The sequence below is a fragment of the Vanacampus margaritifer genome, chromosome 6, assembly GCF_051991255.1.
Source record: "Vanacampus margaritifer isolate UIUO_Vmar chromosome 6, RoL_Vmar_1.0, whole genome shotgun sequence".
Classification (NCBI taxonomy): Eukaryota; Metazoa; Chordata; class Actinopteri; order Syngnathiformes; family Syngnathidae; genus Vanacampus; species Vanacampus margaritifer.
Genome location: NC_135437.1, coordinates 21,592,131 through 21,614,031, shown reverse-complemented (window position 1 = coordinate 21,614,031; position 21,901 = coordinate 21,592,131). Strand labels below are relative to the sequence as shown.

Below are 21,901 nucleotides of genomic sequence, written 5' to 3'. Positions count from 1 at the left end.
CTCTCTCTCTCTCTCTCTCTCTCTCTCTCTCTCTCTCTTTTTCTTCTTGTATCTGTCCAAGGCCTCATGTGAGCTTTGTTAGCACATACAAGATGATTTACTACGTGAGCCAGGAAGCAAGGGAGCGATCTCGTATCCTTTCGGGAGCCTTCCCGTTGGAAGCGACGCAATCATAATGAGCAAAGCGCCGCGTTTGTGTCCTGCGCACTCAATTTCTCATTCACTTACCCACTCGTCAGTCCCTCTCGGACCGTGATCATTTCGCAAAGCCGCTTTTGACAAACGACTTCCACAAGCCATAGATGGCAGAGCGGACGATGCTTCGGGGGGGGAGGAATCCTGGGGCCCCTCCGCCTGGTGGAGAGGCGCTTAACTAAGCGTGAACACGTCCACGGGGCCTCCTCATTTAGGCATCAGCTCAGCTCAGGGCGATCGGGCTCATCAATCCGTTTGACTGGCGAGGATAACCCAGTATAAAAGGAAGAGATGCTCATTGGATAAGTGGGCCAAGGAAGGAGCGTGCGCTAAGCTAACATATGCTAATTCATGCTGTTGATTGCTTCTCTATGACTGATTTATGCAACGTAAACTGGAAATATTTAGCAAAGAATACAGTTAAATCCTTACATCTAAGACCAGTAAAAGAAATTGAGAGAAGGTGTCTGCCCCAAACCAAACACTTAATATAATACCTAATACCGCATTTTAGCATCCTGATTAGCATTGGAGCTCATTAAGGTAGTTTACCGAATATCGACCAATGGTCTAACCTCCTCATAAATCACATTTTAATGGAAAAAATATCTGCCTCAAATAAAAACCAAATATCAAAATTTATAGAAATATGGTCTACGTATATAGAATTTTTTAACCTAATTCCGGTTACTTAATTCTGTCTGTTAGCGAGAGCCACTACATCGTGATAACTTACATTGATGTTTCTGCATTTGGCAATTTATTATTATATTATATTATTAGTATGGGATTTTTTTTTAATGGGCTTTAGGTGAACTGATGAATACACACACGCTCGCACGCACGCACGCACGCACACACACACACACACGCACATACACATACTCACCCACATACAAAAAAAAAAGTATATATATATGTGTGTATATGTGTATAAATATATATATGTATATGTATTTAAAAAAAAAAAGAAAAAAAAACATTTATTAAATTTTTTTTAATTGATTTATTGGATTTTTTAAAAAAAAGGAGAGCAATGATGATGTCAAATCGAATGAACAATACTGAGCTCTCCTGTAAAAGAAAAAAAAAAAAAAAGTTGTTTACCGAGTAGTGCTATAAATGGCTGCTTACGTGCACTGTAGATAAACATTTGCCCAAAATGCTTTATAACCATGATGACTGCCACTCTGTGTCACATTTTGGGACGTAATACTATCAAAATCCCCAGAAAGGGTGCGGGCTAATGGCTCAGAAAAGTGTCTCCACTGTTGGCCAAATCCCCCCCGAAAATAACACAAATGTTTGCCAGAGCGGCCATGAATATCATTTCGTACAGGAATGGTATGAACTGATATCTGCTCACAATACACTTTGAAAGGCTTCAACGATAAAACTGTGACCATTCCAAAGTAAAGTATGATTAAAATTGGCTTCATTCATCAGTTTGTTCATTCCATGCAGGTGGCGCTACAGAGATCATTCACATGTTTCATGTTCCCGAGGACGTTATACCGTGTAATTATTGTACCAGATATTACAAATTGTCATAGATAAACAATCCTTATGGGAAATTACAAAAAATGTAAATATGTTCTTGAGCAGAACGTAAGAGTACAGATATCATTGATTCCAAGACAATTTGTTAAGCCACACCCCCAAAACTCCATCTGGCCAATCACAGTGCAGCCAGCACACAACTGAGGGCCAACACTTTCCAAGCAGTGTTTTGTTGAATTCCTGGTTATGTTGTACAAAATTGTGTTTTAGGTACTTCTTAGTTCCAAGTTCAGACGTGGACAATTTGTATCACTTATTTCACGTGTTGATTGTGTGTCTCACAAACACGTACTTCACGGTGTCAAAATTAATGGCACGTTAAGGTGAAGTGATTGATGATTTTATCTCAATTGCCATATGGTGGTTTTTGATGGTTTCTCATACTCATTTCTTTGTCAATGAAAGTTATCTCATGGATATTTCCCACGTTGCTTAGCGAGAGGGTCTTTTGTTTTATATATAATATAATTTGACTGTAGTAATATGTCATTGTTTCAACAGAGTTCGGGTTATATCATAAAAGCAAAGGATTGGAAACTAAATTGTCTGTTTCAATGTTTCCCAAATGAATGTGAAGAAAAACATGAAAAAGTCGAAACCGTCACTGTGGAATGTAGCCTGGGTTATGACTCACTTGTTCATAACGCTCTACATCATCTCTGCGCAGTGGCAGTATTGTAGCCTATGAGGTTTAACTGAGGCGCGATTATTGCTAGTTGAAAACTTTACCCAATACCCCGCCTTGGTGACTTGAAGTATCGTCAGCTATGGCAATTTTTGACAGTCTCTACAGAGGCTAATGTTTGTGTTAATGGAAGTGAAGCATTAAAATATATAAATTAATGCTAAGTTGTTTTGTTGCTAGTAATGTTAGATTCTCTAACACAATAGCGAGTCCCATAATGCACTGCGGCATAGGTGGTACGAATACTTTAGTGAAATGTTGCAGGTATGTTACCAGAAATGTAAGACTTTTGTATACAGACGCTCCCCTACTTACGAACATTCGAGTTACGAACAACGGTACATACGAACATGTCTGCGCGCATGTCAAAAAATGTTCGGAAAGAGATGCTGTAAGTTAGATTTTGTATTGCGCACCTTTTTCCGAGTACTGTAGTGCTTCTTTCCGCCGCTAATACCGACGCTTGGCGCTGTGAGAGCTCACCCAGCATTGGAGGCTCAGCAACGTGTCGAGGAGGAGGAAGAAGAAGAAACGCCTGTCGCTCATAGATAAAGCCATCGCACTCTTCGAGCAGCAAGACCCAAATATTGAACGTTGCACAAAGGTTGCAAATCAATTGAATGATGCCATACAGTGCTACCGCATCATTTATGATGAAAAAAGAAGAAAACTGTGCAATCGTCGTTAGATCGCTTCTTTCGGCCAGTTTCTAGTAAATCCTCCAACCCTCATCTTCTTCTCCGCGACCCTCAACTTCTTCCTACATTGAAGTTACGGAGGAGGAAGTAACTTTTGAAGCCCATTCCAGCGACGACGAAGAACCTCTCATGATATAAAATCCTCCTCTTCCTCCTCCATCAAATCCTTAAGCATCGAGTACATCTTCCAAAAGTAAGTTAAACTTCATTTTATTTATCTTAATGTACATACTGTGTGTGTCACTCGCTCTCTCTCTGCAACATACGTAGTACAGTAATGTACGTATTCTCTTTAAACATAAATTATAATACAAAATATAGCACTGAAGCAACTTACGAACAAATTCACCTTACGAACAATCGCTCGGAACGTAACTCGTTCGTAAGTTGGGGAGCGTCTGTATATTAAAAAAAAAAGATACATAAGGACTTTTTCTTTCAATTTCTTTTTAAGATGAGTTTGTCTCATAACTGATTTCTCGTCTTGTTTTATCAACTTTTCTTTTTAGCCTTAGTTTTTTTTTCTATGGGTGTGTATATGCGGAGGTTGTCTGGTGGGGTTATCTTGGTCCGGGGGCGGGGCTGCGCATAATGTGCGGCGTCTACCCTGGTCTGCTGGGACCAGGTGGTCTCTTGGGCAGCCCTCCCTACAGCCATGGCCTGGTTCCTTCGCGCCATTTCACAATATTCACAGTTAGTATTTGTTTTATATATATTATATTATTTTTTACATGTGTGTGTCAGTTGTTTTCATTTTTAGATAAGAAATGAACAATATGAATGAATACCTTTTGCTTTGAATAAATTTGATAACGATTTGTATTTTGACTTTACTATGGAGACCGTCACTGTGGATTGTAAAATGGGTGGTGACTTGATTATTCACACCTTTCTTCCTTCAGTTTAGCGCAGTGGCAGAATCCTAGCCTATGAGGTAAATCTGAAGTGTGATTATTGCTAGTTGAAAACTTTACCCAATACCCCGCCTCAATGATTTGGAAAAAAGTTAGCTATGGCCATTTTTGCGGGTCTCGGTAGAGCCTGTTTTTTTTTCTTAAAGATGTTAGAATATAATTTAATGATTAGGTAGGCTATTGTCCGGTCTTGGTGTCTTCCTATCTATCTGCACTCTGGCGCACTTATCCAGTTGAAGCCAGTTAAGACCATCAGGTCGCACATTTTGAGTTGCGCCGTCCCCCGTGTGGGTGGGCGGCCAAGACTCTATAAGAGTAGAGACCATTTTGAATGGATTAGCCCTTCTTCCGCATTCAGCAGAAAAGGCTCCACAGCTGTGCACTCCATCTCCAACTGAGAATATGCAGAATATGTCTCCTGTTTGATATTATTTGTGTCATGATAACATGAACATTCAAGATAAGAGAACCGATGAAAGTTGCTATCGGAACTTTACAAAGACAACATGTTAATTTACAAAGCATTTGACATTGGCTAATAGAAGAGCTGTAAAAAATAAATAAATAAAGGCTTGTTTTGGCATGCAGTCCACTTGCTTATGGCCAAGTGGGACAGCAGCGGGCAGCCTGTTTACAGTACAGAAGTGTAAAAGCTAATGATTTTTTCGGTTAAAAAGGTTAAAGCACACGTTTAGCATTATTCAGCCTTGGTGGAGGTCTACACTCTGTAGGGTGTACTAATTGGATGCTTGACATTTTAATTATAGGTTGACAACTTCTACTAAAGTCACTTCTCATTTTCCTCCTCGTTTGCCTTCAAAGCTTCCGTCCATATTTCACTCTGCTTGTTTTCCTGTGATGTTAATAATAATAATCATCATCATCAGATGATTCCTGGCACGTGTGAATTGAGAGCGGCGTGCCAAGACCTCGCCAAAGCACATCAACACTGGCCATGTGGTGTCAGTTAATTAACGGCGTGACGCCGTGGAGAGGAGTCAAGAAGTTTTCAAAAATGAATCCCTTCTGGCTTTGCCACAAGCACGTGAATCTTTATTCTTATGATCTTTTATTAGATGCTGTCACACACATTTTTTCCAATTTGTGTGTGTGCGTAAGGGGGGGGGGGTGTTCTGCATTACAATATCTTTCATGTTCACAACTAACAGTTTCACTTTTTTCTTATTTCTTTGATAAAACTTAAGTTTGTTTGATTTAATTAAAATGCTGTTATTTTTCCAAAAATTCAAACATGATTCACTTTCAAGTTCACAATTCGCAAACTCCTCAAATTCTGGTTATTTAAATGTTGTTCCAAGTGTGTCCTCTTACTGTAAGAAGTACTGAGCAACAAGATAGGTTGAGGTGAAACAATCAATGTTGTCTTTGCGCAGCGGCAGTATCGTAGCCTATGAGGTTTAACCGAGGCATGATTTTTGCTAATTGAAAACTTTACCCAATATTCCGCCTTGATGATTTGAAATATAGTCAGCTATGGCAATTTTTGATAGTCTCTTAAGAGACCGATTTGCTCTGTCAATAACAACTGTCAGGCGTTGCCCAATATTTTTGTTTTGTATTTATTTGTTTTTGTTGTCACTTTTTACAATTTTTTTAACAGAGACTGCATTTACCATTTAAATAAAATTATTTATATACTGACACCATTGGAAAAATTCAAACACTATTCATTATAGAGTTCATTTCATTGAGCTGTATTCTGTCAAAATGACAATTGCTTGACAGATGGCTTTAAAATTGAATGGGACCTAGTTTATTTTAGTTTATTTATTATTTCTCAATTTCTACAGTGACTGCGGAGACTACTTTCTCAATCAAATAGTTATTAAAATATACATGAATTTCCCCCCCAAAAAATCAAGTATTACTCAATTTAGCATTTATAAACTTTGTGAGAACATAACGTTTTGTAACTGGTGTTATCCATTATCCAAAGACAAGTCAGTATTGATCTCAATTGGGAATAAAAAAACTAGTTGAAATTGATGATGACTTGAAGTTTAATTGTCTATGACACTTTTTGATGCTTCTCTTAAGAGACTGATTTATTCTGTCAATAAAAGTTGTGTGTCAGATGTTTCTCAAGCTATACGGTTGTTTTGTTTTTGCCACATTTAAAAAAAACAAAAAAAAAAACACCATTAGTAAAAAAAATAAAATTTTTTACTAATGATCTGCAGAGTCTATGTTCTTGATCAAATAAACTTATCAAAATATTAATACTTTTTAAAACATTCTCTGACATATTCATTTACAAACTTTTTGAGAGAAAAAAGTTTTGTATGATCATGTAATAATACCATTGGTGTTTTCCAAGGCAAATAAGCACTAGTCTGAATTGATGATGAAAAACTGTGGTTAAGTAAACGTTCTAGTGTGTCCTCTTACTGTAAGGGGTACCAGGCAACAAGATATGTTGAGGTGAAACAGTCAATGTCATCTTTGCGCACTGGCAGTATTGTAGCCTATGAGGTTTAACTGAGGTGCGATTATTCCTAGTTGAAAACTTTACCCAATACCCCGCCTTGGTGACTTGAAATATCGTCAGCTATGGCAATTTTTGATTTATTTTGTCAATGGAAACTTCCTGTTCAAGTAAATTTACCAAATGTTTATTTGAGCTCTATTAAGGGAAATGTTTCTTATTAAATATAAAACATTTTGAGCCCTTTATTACATGAGTATAACATTTTATTTCCCCATTAAAACCCTGACGTAAATGATCAGACACATGCATTGCACAGATGATCCATTAGAGGGCAGTATCACCCACCTTGCAAGATCGCCTCAATTGAGAAAGGAGAGACACCTATACTTATTAATAGTGGGAAATGTTCTTTCTGATTTTTGGAAATACTAATATGGTTGATATGTCTGTTTATTGTGGTATTTTTGACAGTTATAAATATACGAATTTTAAAGCATTGTGACCGGACGTATCAAATATGACACAAAAAAAAAACATTTGTTTGTTCATAAGTAATAAATAATACTCTATTTACCAAGAATCCGAATTTTCCTCTCATATATTTCATGATTCAGGTTTTATAGGGTTAAACGAGTATGTTTAAAACACTGCCCCCCCCCTCCCTACAGGGGGCGCCATATTTACATCATCACATGTTCAAACTTCCCACAGCTGAATGAGCCAGCCTATTAATTCGAGGATTTTGAATGGCATGCAGGAAGAACATACACTAGTTAAAGTCTATGAGTGAGTTCATTTTTTCGTGTGCACACAAAATGAGTTCTTGCACTTCTTTTGGGGTTTCTGTTCAGCAGTTTTGTGTCAGAATGGGAATTATTATGCAAGAGCGCCCATTCCACAAGGAGGAAAAAAGAATCCCAGTATGTGGTTATTTTTTGTTTTTGCTTCAAAGCCTTTGTAGTTGAGGAGTGCGGATCTTTTATATTTAAGCATTAAAATAAGATATTCTTCTGTTCATATGCTTCAAAAACACACATTTTTGTCATACACCTGATTAGAAAGAAAATGGTGGTCCTTTCCATGCTTTAAGTTGCCCATCCCCGCTCTAACACTTTTCTTTTTGTTTTCTTCTTTGGCCAGAGCGATGCGGCCGGCAGAAAAGTAGCACGCCGTTTCCCAGGGACGGCCCATGGGCGACGCCCCCTACAGACACTCTGCATCCACACTTACACAAGCAGCCATCCAAGAAGTCTTTGGCATGGCCAGCCTAACCCCCCCACCCCCCCATGCGAGCACAAGCTAGCCTTGGACTGACAGCAAGCCAGCTGAGCAACCAGGACCGGTCGAGTAATGTCGCAGCTGCGTGCGAGTGAGTGAGTGACACTCCGGTGCAACCTGGAACGGGATGACGTGGTGAGATGTGAAGGTTTTAAGTAGGAAATGTTTATTAGACTGCTGTGTCGGTTTGTGTTGCGTAGCAGTTAGACGCGTTTGGCTATTTTATTGATGTGATCGTCACACAACGAGTGGTGAATCTTCGCGAACATGTGATTCGTTAGGTGGATGCTGAGCATCTCACGTAGTAACGCTGGTGTCCAAATTCACAAGGCTGGGTCGTCCGAAGGTCGAATTTTGGCGGCTGCATGACGTCACTCCCGGCGCGACTCGACAGCACCCACAGACTTGCATATACTGTAAATGGATGGTCAATCTGCGCATTGACCGACACTCCATTCATGCGTAAATCCGTGCGTGTAGACGAGTCGCGCCGGGAGTGACGTCATGCAGCCGACAAATTCGACTGTCGGACGACCCAGCCTTGTGAATTTGGACGCGGGCTAGATTCCAATGTTTTTCGTTTCCCGCGGCGGCCATAATGGTGACAAAATGTCGTACGGCAAGAGTGTTTTGACAAGCACTTTATATCGAAACGTCAGACGGAGACGTGCCGCTTTTCCTGCTGTAGCTCTCAAAATATGAATAGATTTTTCACGTGTTACTAGTGTTTGTTATTGTTTTAAAGCAGGGTGGCGATTGGGGAGATTACAGTGAGTGCAATTGGTCTCAAAACAAGTACAACCTCAGAGGAACTTATATATTTTTTAAATCCCACTATTCATAATCAATTATAATAATAAGCATTAGTTCCATCACATTTTTGAAAAAAAGTTATCTCGACCAAAGCATCAGTGGAATAAACCCATTTGATCTGAGTTGCCATGGTAACATCATCAACAATCACACCTATAGCAATACAACACACATCAAACCATCAAGGAGTTGAACCAGTCCAATTAAACATCAAAACTTAATTATCAGCAATAATGTACAGAAAAGTGAAGGATGACAAGAAAGTGCGACACACACAAAAAAAAACTTTGCTAGATCTGTCGTCATAATGTCGTCTCAAAATTAGCATTTAGTAGGAATTTGGACAAAATCTGCACTGCAGTCCTGACTTCTTTAAATTTGAAGAAGTTTGACCCTTTTTTTTTTAATTAATGAATATTGTGACAATAATCTGTCCCAATGCAAAATACAGTAAAATAATGGGAAATTTTATGCAAAAAATTTGACTTTTAGCGCATTATATCCACAAGAAAACAATCATTTAAATGATCAAGATCAACATGCAAAACAAAACTTTGAAAACACAATGACATAAGAATGAATACAATTCAAAATTCAGTTGTAATGCCACTTAAGTTTTTGTACAATTTCATACTAAATTCCATTTGTCTGTCATCAATGTAAGTATTGATTATATGACTATCATTGAGTCTTGGTGATTATATATAATCTGCAAACATCCATCAAAATGTATCCAAAAATGTAAAAGGTCTTGTCACGAAAACCCCCCCCATCTTCATCCAACCCCCAAATTTTGTTTTATTTAACGTCCACTCAAAAATGTATTGTTATTTTTCTCTTCAGATTTAAAACTCTCCCCCAAAAAATTTATAAAAAAAAACAGAAATTTGTGAGGATTTTTTTCCCCCCGTTTTTGAGATCAAAATTTACTTACAGTTGTAATTTGTTTTGTATAAAATAAGAAGGAAAAAAACATAACATTTTATAATTGTTGCTGTTTTCCGGATAAAAATGAAAAAATATATACATTTGACCGTTCTTACAGTTTTTTATTAAAAAGCAAAAAAGAAAAAGAAAAAATTAAGTAAAATGTCTATATGATTTATTTTTTCTCTAAGCCGTGATTGTTTTTATGTTTTTTTCCCTACATTAACTAAATGGGGGCTGGGGGGAGTCGTGAACATTTTAAATTTTTTTAAATATGATCATCAAAAAAAAAAAGTTTCCGAATAAAAAAAAAACTCAAATATACCGTATATAGAAACGTTTAATGTTTTAAGGCTAAAATAAAACGCTCACAAATTTTTATTGTTTTAGTCTTTTTCAAAGAAAAAATAAAAACTAACAATTCTGCTTTTCTTTCCTGATTAAAAAAAATAAAACTTGTTTTTTGTTGTTGTTTTTTTTTGTCCAAATCTCTCTTTTTCAAAATACTATAATTTCGAAATTTGCACCAGGGCTCCCCCTTACAGTTGTCAGGTGGAATCCAAAGAAAGTGAAAGAAGCCAAACCGCCTTGACGAACATATGTGCTAAAGCCTAACCCAACTCTGGTCTAGTCTAATAGCATACTAGCTTCTGTCATTTTTTAACATTTCCAGAAAGGGAGAGAAAAAAAAAAATCAGCAAACAAGACCATTTGCCTAAATTCAACCTTTTAGGGTTACCATGACTTGGAAACACAGTCACATCATTATTAGCAAGCAAGCCCATTACTATTTTGTAATAGTTAGTTAAAAATGACTTAGTAGGCTACTAACATTGCGTCTTGACTTGTGCACAACAACAATAATAACACATCCGCAATCCTCCACTGTTACCAAAGTAGGTCAGGTCGTGTCACCATGGCAACAAGAGAGATGCTGTTCTCCCGATGACGCTAAGGACGTCCTTTTTCAAACTTAAACGACTACACGCGGTGGCGGCTTGAAGTTGCTTCCTGGAGTTGTCTGCAATAATATCAGCGTTTGCCGGGATGTTAGAGGCCAGTTGATTCCCAACGGAGGGGCTAACGTTTAATTGGCTGCCTGGCGCCGCCGCGCGCTTACACGGCCGCACCGACACATCGGAACTCACGGGAGAAATAATTGGCCGGCGCATCAGCCGTGCATTTAATTCACGCTCCCTTGCTCCTCTGCCTGCGCAGCTGCCACCCCTGTTCCCGGCCCAATTGGGAGAACTTTTTTTTTTTTTTGCCAGGGTTTTAATTAGTCGCCAGTGCTGGAGAAAATTCCGGAATAAGGCGAAAGGATTGTCTCGGGGATATGGCATCCAATATATCATCCTTTGCCCATTTTGTTGTTTTTGTGGCCCCCCGACGTGATGTGACGCTCCCTGCAAACTAAACACAAAAAGGTGGCAAGAAGGGAGCGCACGTCGGCCCACGCGGGTTGTCATGGTAACCGTTGCCTTACAGTCGAATACCCACCTGTACACACGAGCGTGGTCACTTTTGCAGGAGTGCTGGCGATAAGTGTACGTTGTGTCCGCAGTGTTGACGGGTCGATAGAATGTCGCGTGCTGTTCTCAGTCGATTGCACTTGTTGACTTTGTATCGTCACAACAGGGAAAAATAAAGTTTTATCTTTTACACCGTGTGCAAACAGGAGCCCTCTGTCTTGTCTGCTACTTGTGACGCTTATATGAATGAAATGGAGTTTTTATCTTGCTCATGCGTAGTGTTTTTTTTTTCGTAATGTTTTTTTTTTGTAGTGATGGACAAATGAAGCTTCATAAAGCTCGTTTTTGATTACTCTACATGGCACTCTTGGTTTATAGATGCAATATAAATTTAATTTCCTTTGCACAAGCCTTTACCTTTAAACCAGGAGCCCAATCTAAAGGAGTTTAAAAAAAAATCTACTTCATGAAGCTTCATTTCCCCGTCACAATTTTTTGTATTTCTCTCTAATCTTTTTTTTCTTCCAATATTTTATATTTTTCATATATTAGTGTTTATTTTTCTCTAATGCTGTTTTAAATATTTTTCTGCTTTCCCTAATGTTTTTTTTTATTTTTTTAATAATTTTCATTTTTTTAAAACATTCTAATATTTGTGTAATTTACCTGTAATATATTATGTTTTCCTTATAAGTGTGTATGTGTGTATTTCTTTCTAGTGTCCTATTTCTTGCCTAAAATACTTTTATATAATATCTGTGTATTTTGCTAACATTTTTGCATTTATGCCTGTTTTTGCTAGTTGTAATATTTTTCATTTGCCAATATATATATATTTTAATCTAATCCATCATTTCCATCATTTTTTCTAATACTTTTATTCTTTTACTTTTCCCCCCTAATTTAAAATGTTAGTTTTTATTTTGCTCCTAATTGTGTATTTCTTTTGTACTATTTTTTTTGTCTGACATTCTACCAACATTTTAGTATTTCTTTTCTAAAATGTTTGTATTTTTCCCCAATATTTTTGTACGTTTGCCTAATATTTGTGTGTTTTCTATTTTTTACCCCTAATACTTTTTTTTTTTAAATTATTTTATTAGTTTTGTACTTTTGTGCCTGTTTATTTTTTTTTATACTTTGATTTTCTAACATTTTTGTTGTAAGTTTTTTTTTCTTGATATTTTTGTTTATGTGCAGTATGTTTGTATTTTTTTTTTTATAATTTTGGTGTCTTTTTGTCCAATATTTTTAAATTGTTATTATTTGGGATTTTGTAATATTTGTGTACATTTAGTCTAATACATTTGCTATTTTATTGGAATGTGTATTTTTGTCTTAATATTTTGTTTAATGTTTTTTTTTTTTTTGTCAGGTTAGTCTGAATGTTTTGTAATAATTGTGTATTTTCTGCCGAATATATATATTTTTTTAATATTTTAGCTTTTTCAGATAATTTGGTCTCTAACTTAAAAATCTTTGTATTTTTGTGCTTGTCTTTTTTACTTTGCCTCTTGCTTAAGTGTACCGAATGTTGTTTTGACACATGCCACTCGCAAAGCCAGACATACTGTATTTTGAAGGAATCTCCCGATAAGAATGCTCGCCACCTGCACTTCCCGTCACCTGCTGCTCCTCATGTCACCACCAGAAAGTTTGTTCGCACGCCGCTAACGAGCCGGGGCTGGCGGCGGCGCCCTCATCCCGATTCTGTCAATCACGCTGCCGCCGCTGTTTCTTCCCGTGTGCCAGTAAATGCATGCGCACATGAGAGGTCCGTTGGTCATCCATCAGCGTCCAAAGGAAGACAACAGACAAAGTCCCATTTCCTGCCACTGAGGAGCCCTTGGCCACATCCTGCCATGGTGAGTCTATTAAAAGTCCATTAGAATTTATCGGCGGATCTGCTTCATCGCATTAAGTCCGGATTAATGTTGTTTGGTAAAAGTGGCCCAACAAATAGCCACAAAAAAACTGCCTGGAAATAACGAGACTTTGTTTGGAAGTTAGGGTTAATGAAACTCACGATTTCTTACAGTGAACTTACTATCATTTGATGTAAAAGCCTTTCAGAAATCGGAAATATATTTGTTAAACAGTAGGCAGTCATGCAAAGTAATGTCCACAATGTACGTACAGCTACACAAAAATGCTAACATAAGACAAAAATGTCCACCCCTGTCTGAAAGCTCCCATATTTTTCTGATTGAATGACATGATTGAAGTCAATTTATGTATAAATAAATAAATAAGCGGGAGCTTGACCAATAAGCATGTCTAACATCATGAATGTGAAGTTCAAGGATAATATCGACTTTTTGAGAAGTGAAATGAGGACGTCTGTAAGGCACATTGCGGTGGTATTGACTCGGGAAAGTAGCAGATGTCGTATTACAGCCATTTAATGCATTCTTGATGGACTTCAGTGTGGGATTGAATCAAGCAAGACAACCCAACTCATGCTGCAAATGGCTTTCCAAGGAAAGTGTTGCTGTCATCAGTGTCACGTCACTTTTCTTTCCGTTTCAGTTATTCAATAAAGACTATTTGGTCAAGTTGTTCTTCTGTAAACATGTTCCAAGAAAGTATTACAATACTAAAAATAAAAAAAACTATTTATTTTTTTATTTTATTTTTTGCCTAATTTGACTGTATTCTGTGATAATAAAAAAAAAATCTAATTTCATGTGTATGTTTCTTTTCATCTTATTTTTTGGTGAGTATTTCAATTTTCTTTAATTTTCCTTTAATCCCTATCTATTTTCCAAACTTCAAGATTTTGTGTTATTTTATTGACTTTTATTGTATTTTTTTTGTATCTTATATTTAAAAATATTTTTTGACCCCAGCCACCCCCCACAAAAAATGGGCTAGCAGTTTTAAGCACCCTCTGTAATAATTTTGTAAATAATGTTATCATATGTTATTAATAATGGTATCCATTTATGTAAAAACACTGATCATGTTTATGACTTCTAACAATAAATCAGAAACATAAATATCATCAATAGGCTATGCAAGACTTTATTTTGAAGGGGGAAAAAAATCTACCAGTGTTTACATTTTGGGGAATTAGCAATAAGGTAAATTAATTAGCATTGTGGCTAACAGGAGTGTCTTTAAATAGACATCCACAGTTTTTTTTTTTATAAGAACTGATAGTGTTTTGATCTAAATTCTTGGTATTGCATTAAGAAGAATTTTAATATGTTTTTATAGATGATTGAAGAAAGTCTAATCCACAGAAGAAGCCAGCACGTCTTTTTATTTTCTTTCTCACTTTTGCAGTGCCACAATCACTGCCGCCTACTGGACTGGAGTGGAACTTGATCAACAAACACAATTTGAGTGAGGAGGAAGAAAACCTCGTCTTGGAGCGCAACAGTTTGTCCATTTGGATTATCCATCCATCCATTTTCTTAACTGCTTATTCCTAATAAATCAAATTCTCAGACATAATGGGCAGCCATCTTCTCATCTTGCTTTGCGTGCTTGCTAAAGAGAGCGTAGAGGACCTTCAACGTGGCTGCGACGTCCTGAGCGACGACATCTAAAGAGGAAACATTAACAGGTTGGGTTATTTGAGATTTATAGACAAGCACAAGATGTCATACTGTATCACCGGAACTAAATACAAGCTTGGTTAAATATGTAGCAGTACCTTTAAATTGCCACTAGGTGACAACTTCCTGTCCCGTAACCATGACGCGTGTCAAAATGAGAAGAGTGAAAAAGTATTTTCGTTCCAGTGGCGGGTATGTTTTGATGACGTGTGTGTGTGAGAGTAGGGAGACATCATGTAAGCGTGTTGTTGTCACCTTGAGCTTGAACCGAGGACACGTGCAGGCCCAAGTGAGTGAGGAGGCTGAGCGCCAACGACACGTTGCTCAGCTACCAGGCAGAAACAAACAATTGACAATTTGAGCCCCATTAAAGCCTAGCTTGAAACCCTAATACAAAATCATAACCCTGATTTAAAACCTTAATCTTCAACTCTATAAGCTCCAAACTTAACCTTTCTTTGAAACCCTAGCCTTGATGTGAAACCCTAACCCTATTTTAAAACCCTAAAGTGAAATCCTAATCCTAGTTTGAAACTCTAACTTGAAACCGTAGCCCCATCTTGAAATCCTAATCCTGACTTGAAATCCTAGTTTAAAACACGTACCCTGTCTTGAAACCCTATTTTGATACCGTAATCCTGACTTGTAACCCTAATTTGGTGTGAACCCCGAATTTGAAACCCTAACCCTACCTTGAGACTTCAAACTTGACTTAAAACATAATTCCAAACCGTAACACTATCTTGAACCCCTAATTTAAACCTTAACCCTAAATAGAAAAAACATAGTTTGAAACCCTAAATACTGTATTGAAAACCCTAATTTCAAAGAACCCTAACTCTTTTTAAATTCAGTTGGTACCATCTGTACGTGGTTGGCGGGAGTCAGACTGAAGTCGCAGAGAGGAATGAAGAAACCTTCCAGTTGGCCAATCAGCAGCAGCAGAATCACGCCGTCAGAAAACTGCACGCAAAACACAAAATACCACATTATGGATCGTACGGGTTCGATTGTGCATCCTGATCGATGTTTGCACCTGTTTGTCCAGATCCGACACGTGCAGGCCCAACCTGGACATGCTCCTGTTTACAAAGCCAAGCAGGCCCTACAACATAGGAAGACATTTTTGGATTAGGGTTTCAAGACTGGGGTAGGGTTCCAAATTTGGGTTTCAAGGTAGGATTTGGGTTTCAAGATTGGGTTAGGGTTTCAAATTAGGGGTTGAAGACGGGTTTGGGTTTACAGATTAGGGTTTCAAAGTAGTGTTAGCATTTCATGTCACCTTTAGTGTTTCAAATTAGGGTTGGGGTTTCAAATTAGAGTTTGAAGCCATGAGTATTGTTTGAAGACTGGGTTAGGGTTCCGGATTTCAAATGAGGGTTTCACGGTAGTTTTATGGTTTCAAGACAGGGTTGGTGTTTCAAATTCGGGTTTTAAATTAAACTGAGTGTTTCAATTTAGGGCTTCAAGGTATGGATAGTGTTTCAAATTGGGGTTTCAAGCCAGGATTATTGTTTCGAGAAAGAGTATTAACTCATTCACTGCCATTGACGGCTATAGACGTCAAAAATTCATTTCAACTATTTCTATTAGTTTCACATTTTTTCCACTTTTGTTAACAGTATGAAAACCTAGAAAAAAATGGATTGTACATATAGAACACATATAAAATTTGCGATTAATCTTGAGTTTAAATAATTAAGTAATCAAACAAAAAAGATAATATTATTTAAAAATTAGGGGCATCAGACGATTACATTTTTAAATTATGATTAATTGTATGACTTCAATAGTTAACTCACGATTAATCAAATTTTATATCTGTTCTAAACGTACAATATATTTTTTCTAGGTTTTCATACTCTTGTTAACAAAAGTGGAAAAAAATGTAAAATTAATAGAAATAGTTCAAATGAATTTTTGACGTCTATAGCCGTCAATGGCAGTGAATGAGTTAAATTAGGGTTTCAAACCAGGGTTAGGGTTTTAAATAATTGCACTTGTGCATTTTGGCGACAGGCACTCCACACTTCGCTTTTAATTCATTTGATTTAAATTTCGATTCGCAACAAAGCTCGTTGGCGACTCTGGGCTGATCCTGAAAACCAGTTGCGGAACCCGACACTCCAGAAAAAACACAAGGCAAGCTAACTAGCTGAAAGGCTTGCAAAATCCAACAAGGTCTGAAGGCTAACGAGCAAAAGTCCAACAAGAATGCTGATTAATTTCCTTTCCATCACTTTCGTCCCTGCGGAGCTTTCTGCACCTTCGCCCCCTTCCTCCTCCTCCTCGTTTCGTTTCGTTACCTGCTTCACCACTGCGACCTTGTGAGCCTCCAGCGTCAGCAGGCGCTCCACGCGATTACCTGCGCGGTGAAACAAAAACACATTCCATGTAATGCTTAGTATAATATACATCCATGCAAAAATAATCCAAATAGAAAAGCATTTCAACAAATGGTTTTGTATGAGTTACACTCACAATCAGTGCTGATGTGACTGGAAAAAAAAAAAAAAAAAGTATCAATGGAATGTTGTTCTCCGATGATGTCAGAACTTTCCAAGCGGCCGTCACCTCACCTCTCTCCTGTCAGGACTTCGGTTTGAACGTCTGATCGGATTCCCCTCTCGCTCACCTGCGCGGATATCCGTCGTGAGCTTAACACTCGAGCCGGAACTTTTTGCGGCCGGAGGCGGCGACTTACCTCCACCAGCGCAACTTGAACCTTCACGTCGGAGGGCAACTCCAGCTCGGGCTGGAAATGTCTCACCATGGCAACCAGCAGGTGGAGAGTAGCCAGGAGGTCTTTCTTGTGGATTACTGGAAGAAAAGAAGTTGAATGGGACGTCATTAGGGGAAAATGACTTTTTAATGGCTTGGATGTGAACGCAGTGCTACTTTGACTTACGAGTTATGAGAAGTTGTTTGCTTGATTTTTATTTATTTTTTTGATGATGAGAGACAAATGATAAAGCTTCTTGGTTGTTGTTTTTTTAATGAGAGACAAAGTTTGAATGATGACTCACAGCTGACGTCCCACTTGTTGTCCGGCTGGCGCAGTCTCTTGTCCAACTCCCCCACGACGGCTTCCAGCTTGCGGATCTGAGCCCAGCTGGTCAGCGCGATCTCCTCCAAGGGCAAGCGCACGCCGGCCAAGCTGCCTGCAGGCAGGAAGTTACAAAGACGCCATCATCACGCCGGAATCAAAAGTATTCAACATCCTTCGCTACGCCCGCTTTTTGTTATTTTCTAGTCTCACTCGAGGTAATCGCAAACACAAAATATGAAATAAAAAAACAAACAAAAAGTCATCTCAAATTAAAAAAAAAACACGAACACAAAAAGGTAAGCACGCAAACACAAAACCCCGGAACACTTTAACAAATGATGAAACACAACAACATTTCGCTAACGGAAGTGGTGTTTACGTGGGGGAGGGGCCAGGGGGGAACCGAGGAATGTGATTGGACGAAAGTACCGCCTACTAACAGCACAGTTTACATGTGCTTAAAATATTTAGAAATGATAGATAGTACAGTTTTATAGTAGCGTTCCCCTCACGTAAAAAACACTTCCGTTAGCAAAATGTTAAGTTTCATCATTTGTTCATGTGTTTCGGGGTTTTGTGTTTGTGCACTTACCTTTTTGTGGTCGTGGGTTTGTGTATGAATTTTTGTTTGATTTATATTTTGTGTTTTTAGATTTGCTTTGTTTTGTTTCACATTTTGTTTTGGATTAGGATTTGTTTTGTATTGTATTGTTTTTGTTGTTTTCATTTTTGTATTTGTTTTGTTTGCGATTAGGTTTAGTTGTTTTGATTTATTTCCTTTTTGTTGTTTTCCTTTTTGTATTATTTGCATTTTTTTTGCTTTGTTTTTGCAATTTTGTTATTTGAGATCTTTTTGTTTTGTTTTATTTGTTTTTGCGAGCACATTTTATTTTGTACCTTTTTGCACGTACTCACACATACACGTAACACGTACATGTACAAACATGGTCTCCCAGGCGTGGAAGCGAACCCACGCAAACCTGCAACGTTTGGCAAGCGACGGTACCACTCCGCCACCTGGAGCCCAAATGCCTCCTCCATTCTTCACGTACACAATGCGCAGATGACGTCAAAAGCCGCAGACAGATGGAGGGAAATTCGAACCCTAATATTCTCTGAAAACTATTGGCCAGAGGCTTGCAGGAGTTAGCTAAGGTGATAATATACTAATAAAAAATGTCATCTTTAAAGAATTTCCGCATACGGGGGATGTTTTTTAAAAACTGTTGTGTTGTGTGCGTGAGCGTGCGTGCGTGCGTGCGTGCGTGCGTGCGTGCGTGCGTGCTAAAGAGAAAGAAGCGATGGCGCGATCTGACCGAGGAGGTGATGAAGAACCAGGCCGTCGTACAGATCGTCGTCCAGACTCTGAACCACGATGTGCTCTGCTTTCAGAGTGCTATTGATCCAATCCAGCAGCGCCTGGCCAGACACGCACACGCACACACACACACACACACACACACACACGCTTTCATCTCTCTGCACTCGATGCCTTTGATAGTCCTAATTAATTTCCTGCGATAACACCGAATCCTGAGCTGGATGGAAAAAGGAGCAAAAAGAAGTCGTCTATATTCAGTCTGACAACATAACGAAGAAGCTTATTTATTCATTGCCACTTGCAGGAGCCATTTTCTTGGAGGGGCGGGGCTGCCAACCAGGAGAACCTGTCAAGCTGCCCACCACCATCATCACTACCAGTCAACCCCCCCCCCCCTTCCTCCACTTCGGATCTGCCTCCCATCACCTCCCATAATTACCTTCATTAAAATTTCACCCAACCTTCCACCTCGCTGCCTGCTCCAAGAACGAATGATTCATGCACGCGTACAGTACATGCAGCCTGTCAAATGCACTTCCTGGCCAGCCTGCAAAAGCTTCTTGGAGCGCTCCGATCGTTTACTGCCAGCAGGCGGCCACCAGGGGACTGCAGAATCTCAAATCTGAATCGGAATTATCTTTGATGGCCAAGTATGGAGAAGCATACAAAGAGTTTGTTGCCGGTAGTATGTACTATGTGCCACCCAAAATGCAAGACTCTCTTACCTTCTTGAGCTTCTCCAGTTTGGGGTCTTTAAGAGACGTCGGCTGGATCATCTTCGTCCTCTCAACTGCGCATATGCAAACACAACATGCACAATATACATTAATAATCATAAATAATAATTGTATATCAGTTAAGTTAATGCAAATACAGTGGAGTTCTTTTTTTAAACATTTTCGGGGGAGTTCTTTGTTTTGTGTAAATGTAGATTGGAGGTTTATCAGCATTTATTATTATCATTATCTTTTATTTTTTTGTAGATTACAGTGTTGAAAGTTTTCTTTTTTGCGTGGTTTCATGTGGCCATCCAGGAGTACTGATGAAAAATTGTTACCGCCTCCATCATTTAACTTTCCCCTCACTGAGTTAGACCTTGTAGAATCCAAACTTACCGTGGAAGCGTTCAAAGTCAACAACTCCGTTTTCTTCTTCTTCTTGTTCATTGTGATCCTGAGACACATCGGCCTCCATAGCGCCCTCTCTGTCAATACTAGATACATGCAACTCTTCTCGTTAGACTTGTAGTAGGAAATTGCACAAAAATTAATTCATAAAGTACTAAAAACAAAAGCACAGCTGTAATAAAATGTTGTATATAAAACATAAAAATATGACGATAAGGATAATACTAAAAATGAATAGCCGAGATAAATAAATAAATATTACATTGTAAGAAGCTATGTTTTCATTCAATTTTACGTTATTTTTTGGGTGGGGGTGCATAGCCCCAATTTCCGGCAAAAACAAACAAACAAACAAACATATTATTGATAGGTAAAAATAATAACAATAACAATAATAATTATGAATAATTGCACAATCCTCTACACTGATGCTTTAAACATAAAATATAAAAACATAAAATTAAATATTTAAATATACAATAAATGTAATGTGTAAAATAATAAGGATAATAGTTATTAATCATACATTAATTAAAAAGTCAAGTTATTATATTCAATTTAACATATTATTTGTAGAGCACTTTTGTGGGTAGTCAAAGCTGTATATTAATGAATAAAAACCTAACTTGGATTTTAAATCTTGTAAAAACTCAAAGTTATATTTACAAGTTAAAATCATTCCGGATAATGAATACTTATACAGTATGTACAAAGTATTAATATTCTAAAGCTAATATTTTTCAAGTTGCCGACATTTTTTTTTTCTAATTTACACAATTATTTGGTGTAAAATACTGTTCTATAAAATTTAGCTGAGAACTGTCAAGCTTGCGTACTATTCATCAGTATATGACATTTTCAAATACCTTGAGCTCACGTTGAATGACGATATAAGTTTTTTTTAATCACTGTTTATTTATTTTATTTTATTTCATTTTTTCTCTTCAGTGGCCCGTATGACATCTACAGACATAAGCTCTCAGAATGGCCATTTTATATTAATTTGTCAAATATGAAAGTAACACGTGGTGACAAGTCAGAAATCCACATCCTCTTCGCAGTCTTGTTGCGGCCCCTGACTGTTTTCTTCTTCTTTTGCAAACAAGATCATTGACAGAAAAAAAATAATCCATTTTTGAAGCCGCTTACCTCCTGTGATGGTTTGAGGCTGCCGAGAAGAAGCCAAGGGATAAATAAACGCGTTCAGCTTCAATCTATTGTGGATTCAATGAAAAGCTCTGTCAGCACTCGGGCGCTTTTACGAAAATAAAATGTCACCGAGTCAGAAGTGACGCCACACACACTTGATAGGATGTGGTGAAGAAAACAGTAGCACTTCCTCTATTTTTAGTGAGATGTCACTTCGGTACAGTCAACAGAATAGGGAAGCGCTACAAACGCTTTGTTATGGGACACTTTGTAAATACAGTAACAGTGATACCATGTGAATTTATTTGTCGTACTCGCGGCTCAGCACCTGCACGGAGGCACCTATTTGCGGATTGATTTTCAAATATGTTTTCAAATATTGTTTGGTTTTCATGGAAACACATTGCCGGCTTACTGTTTGTTTTTTTTTGTTTTTTTTTTGGGGGGGGGGGTATTTTTCTGAGTGCATTTAGAATGTACAGAAGTGGATAAGAGGTTTACTTAATGGATGGAAGTGTGGAACTGCCAATGTGGTGTGAACAGTTTGAAAAAACTAAAACTAATACTAAAAAAATAATAAAAACTTTTTTTTCAAAAAAATTAGGCGTCATGCGATTAAATGTTTTGATCGTGATTAATCGCATTACGTCAATAGTTAACTCACGATTAATCACAAATTTTTTACAATAAAAGGTGCAATA

At 37.8% G+C, this 21,901-nt stretch overlaps 2 protein-coding genes and 4 non-coding genes across 6 annotated transcripts in view; 5 read left to right on the top strand and 1 right to left on the bottom strand.

Moving 5' to 3' along the window:
* Positions 1–8,109, top strand: part of LOC144053816 (protein shisa-like-1a) — a 62,760-nt gene extending 54,651 nt beyond the window's left edge. The window contains exon 6 of the mRNA XM_077568661.1: positions 7,642–8,109. Coding sequence (XP_077424787.1) covers position 7,642 — 1 coding nt within the window. The 3' untranslated portion in view covers positions 7,643–8,109. The remainder of the gene's footprint in view (positions 1–7,641) is intronic.
* On the top strand, positions 2,411–2,551 carry LOC144054350 (U4 spliceosomal RNA). Its single transcript, XR_013294654.1, has one exon. It is a non-coding gene; the product is annotated as a U4 spliceosomal RNA (small nuclear RNA).
* LOC144054353 (U4 spliceosomal RNA) lies at positions 4,039–4,179 on the top strand. The gene has a single exon (XR_013294658.1). It is a non-coding gene; the product is annotated as a U4 spliceosomal RNA (small nuclear RNA).
* LOC144054346 (U4 spliceosomal RNA) lies at positions 5,435–5,575 on the top strand. Its single transcript, XR_013294651.1, has one exon. It is a non-coding gene; the product is annotated as a U4 spliceosomal RNA (small nuclear RNA).
* Positions 6,512–6,651, top strand: LOC144054352 (U4 spliceosomal RNA). The gene has a single exon (XR_013294657.1). It is a non-coding gene; the product is annotated as a U4 spliceosomal RNA (small nuclear RNA).
* A 6,129-nt stretch (positions 8,110–14,238) lies between the features above and the next one.
* Positions 14,239–21,346, bottom strand: parvg (parvin, gamma). The gene is made up of 13 exons (XM_077569528.1): positions 21,201–21,346; positions 20,040–20,137; positions 19,650–19,714; positions 18,920–19,022; positions 17,581–17,715; positions 17,259–17,374; positions 17,134–17,189; positions 17,036–17,052; positions 16,861–16,919; positions 15,591–15,659; positions 15,416–15,517; positions 14,810–14,882; positions 14,239–14,541 (listed from the first exon to the last, which is right to left on the bottom strand). Exons 2-13 carry the CDS (start codon positions 20,116–20,118, stop codon positions 14,441–14,443), a joined length of 975 nt encoding a protein of 324 aa, XP_077425654.1. The 5' UTR covers positions 20,119–20,137; positions 21,201–21,346; the 3' UTR covers positions 14,239–14,440.
* Positions 21,347–21,901: the final 555 nt, after the last annotated feature.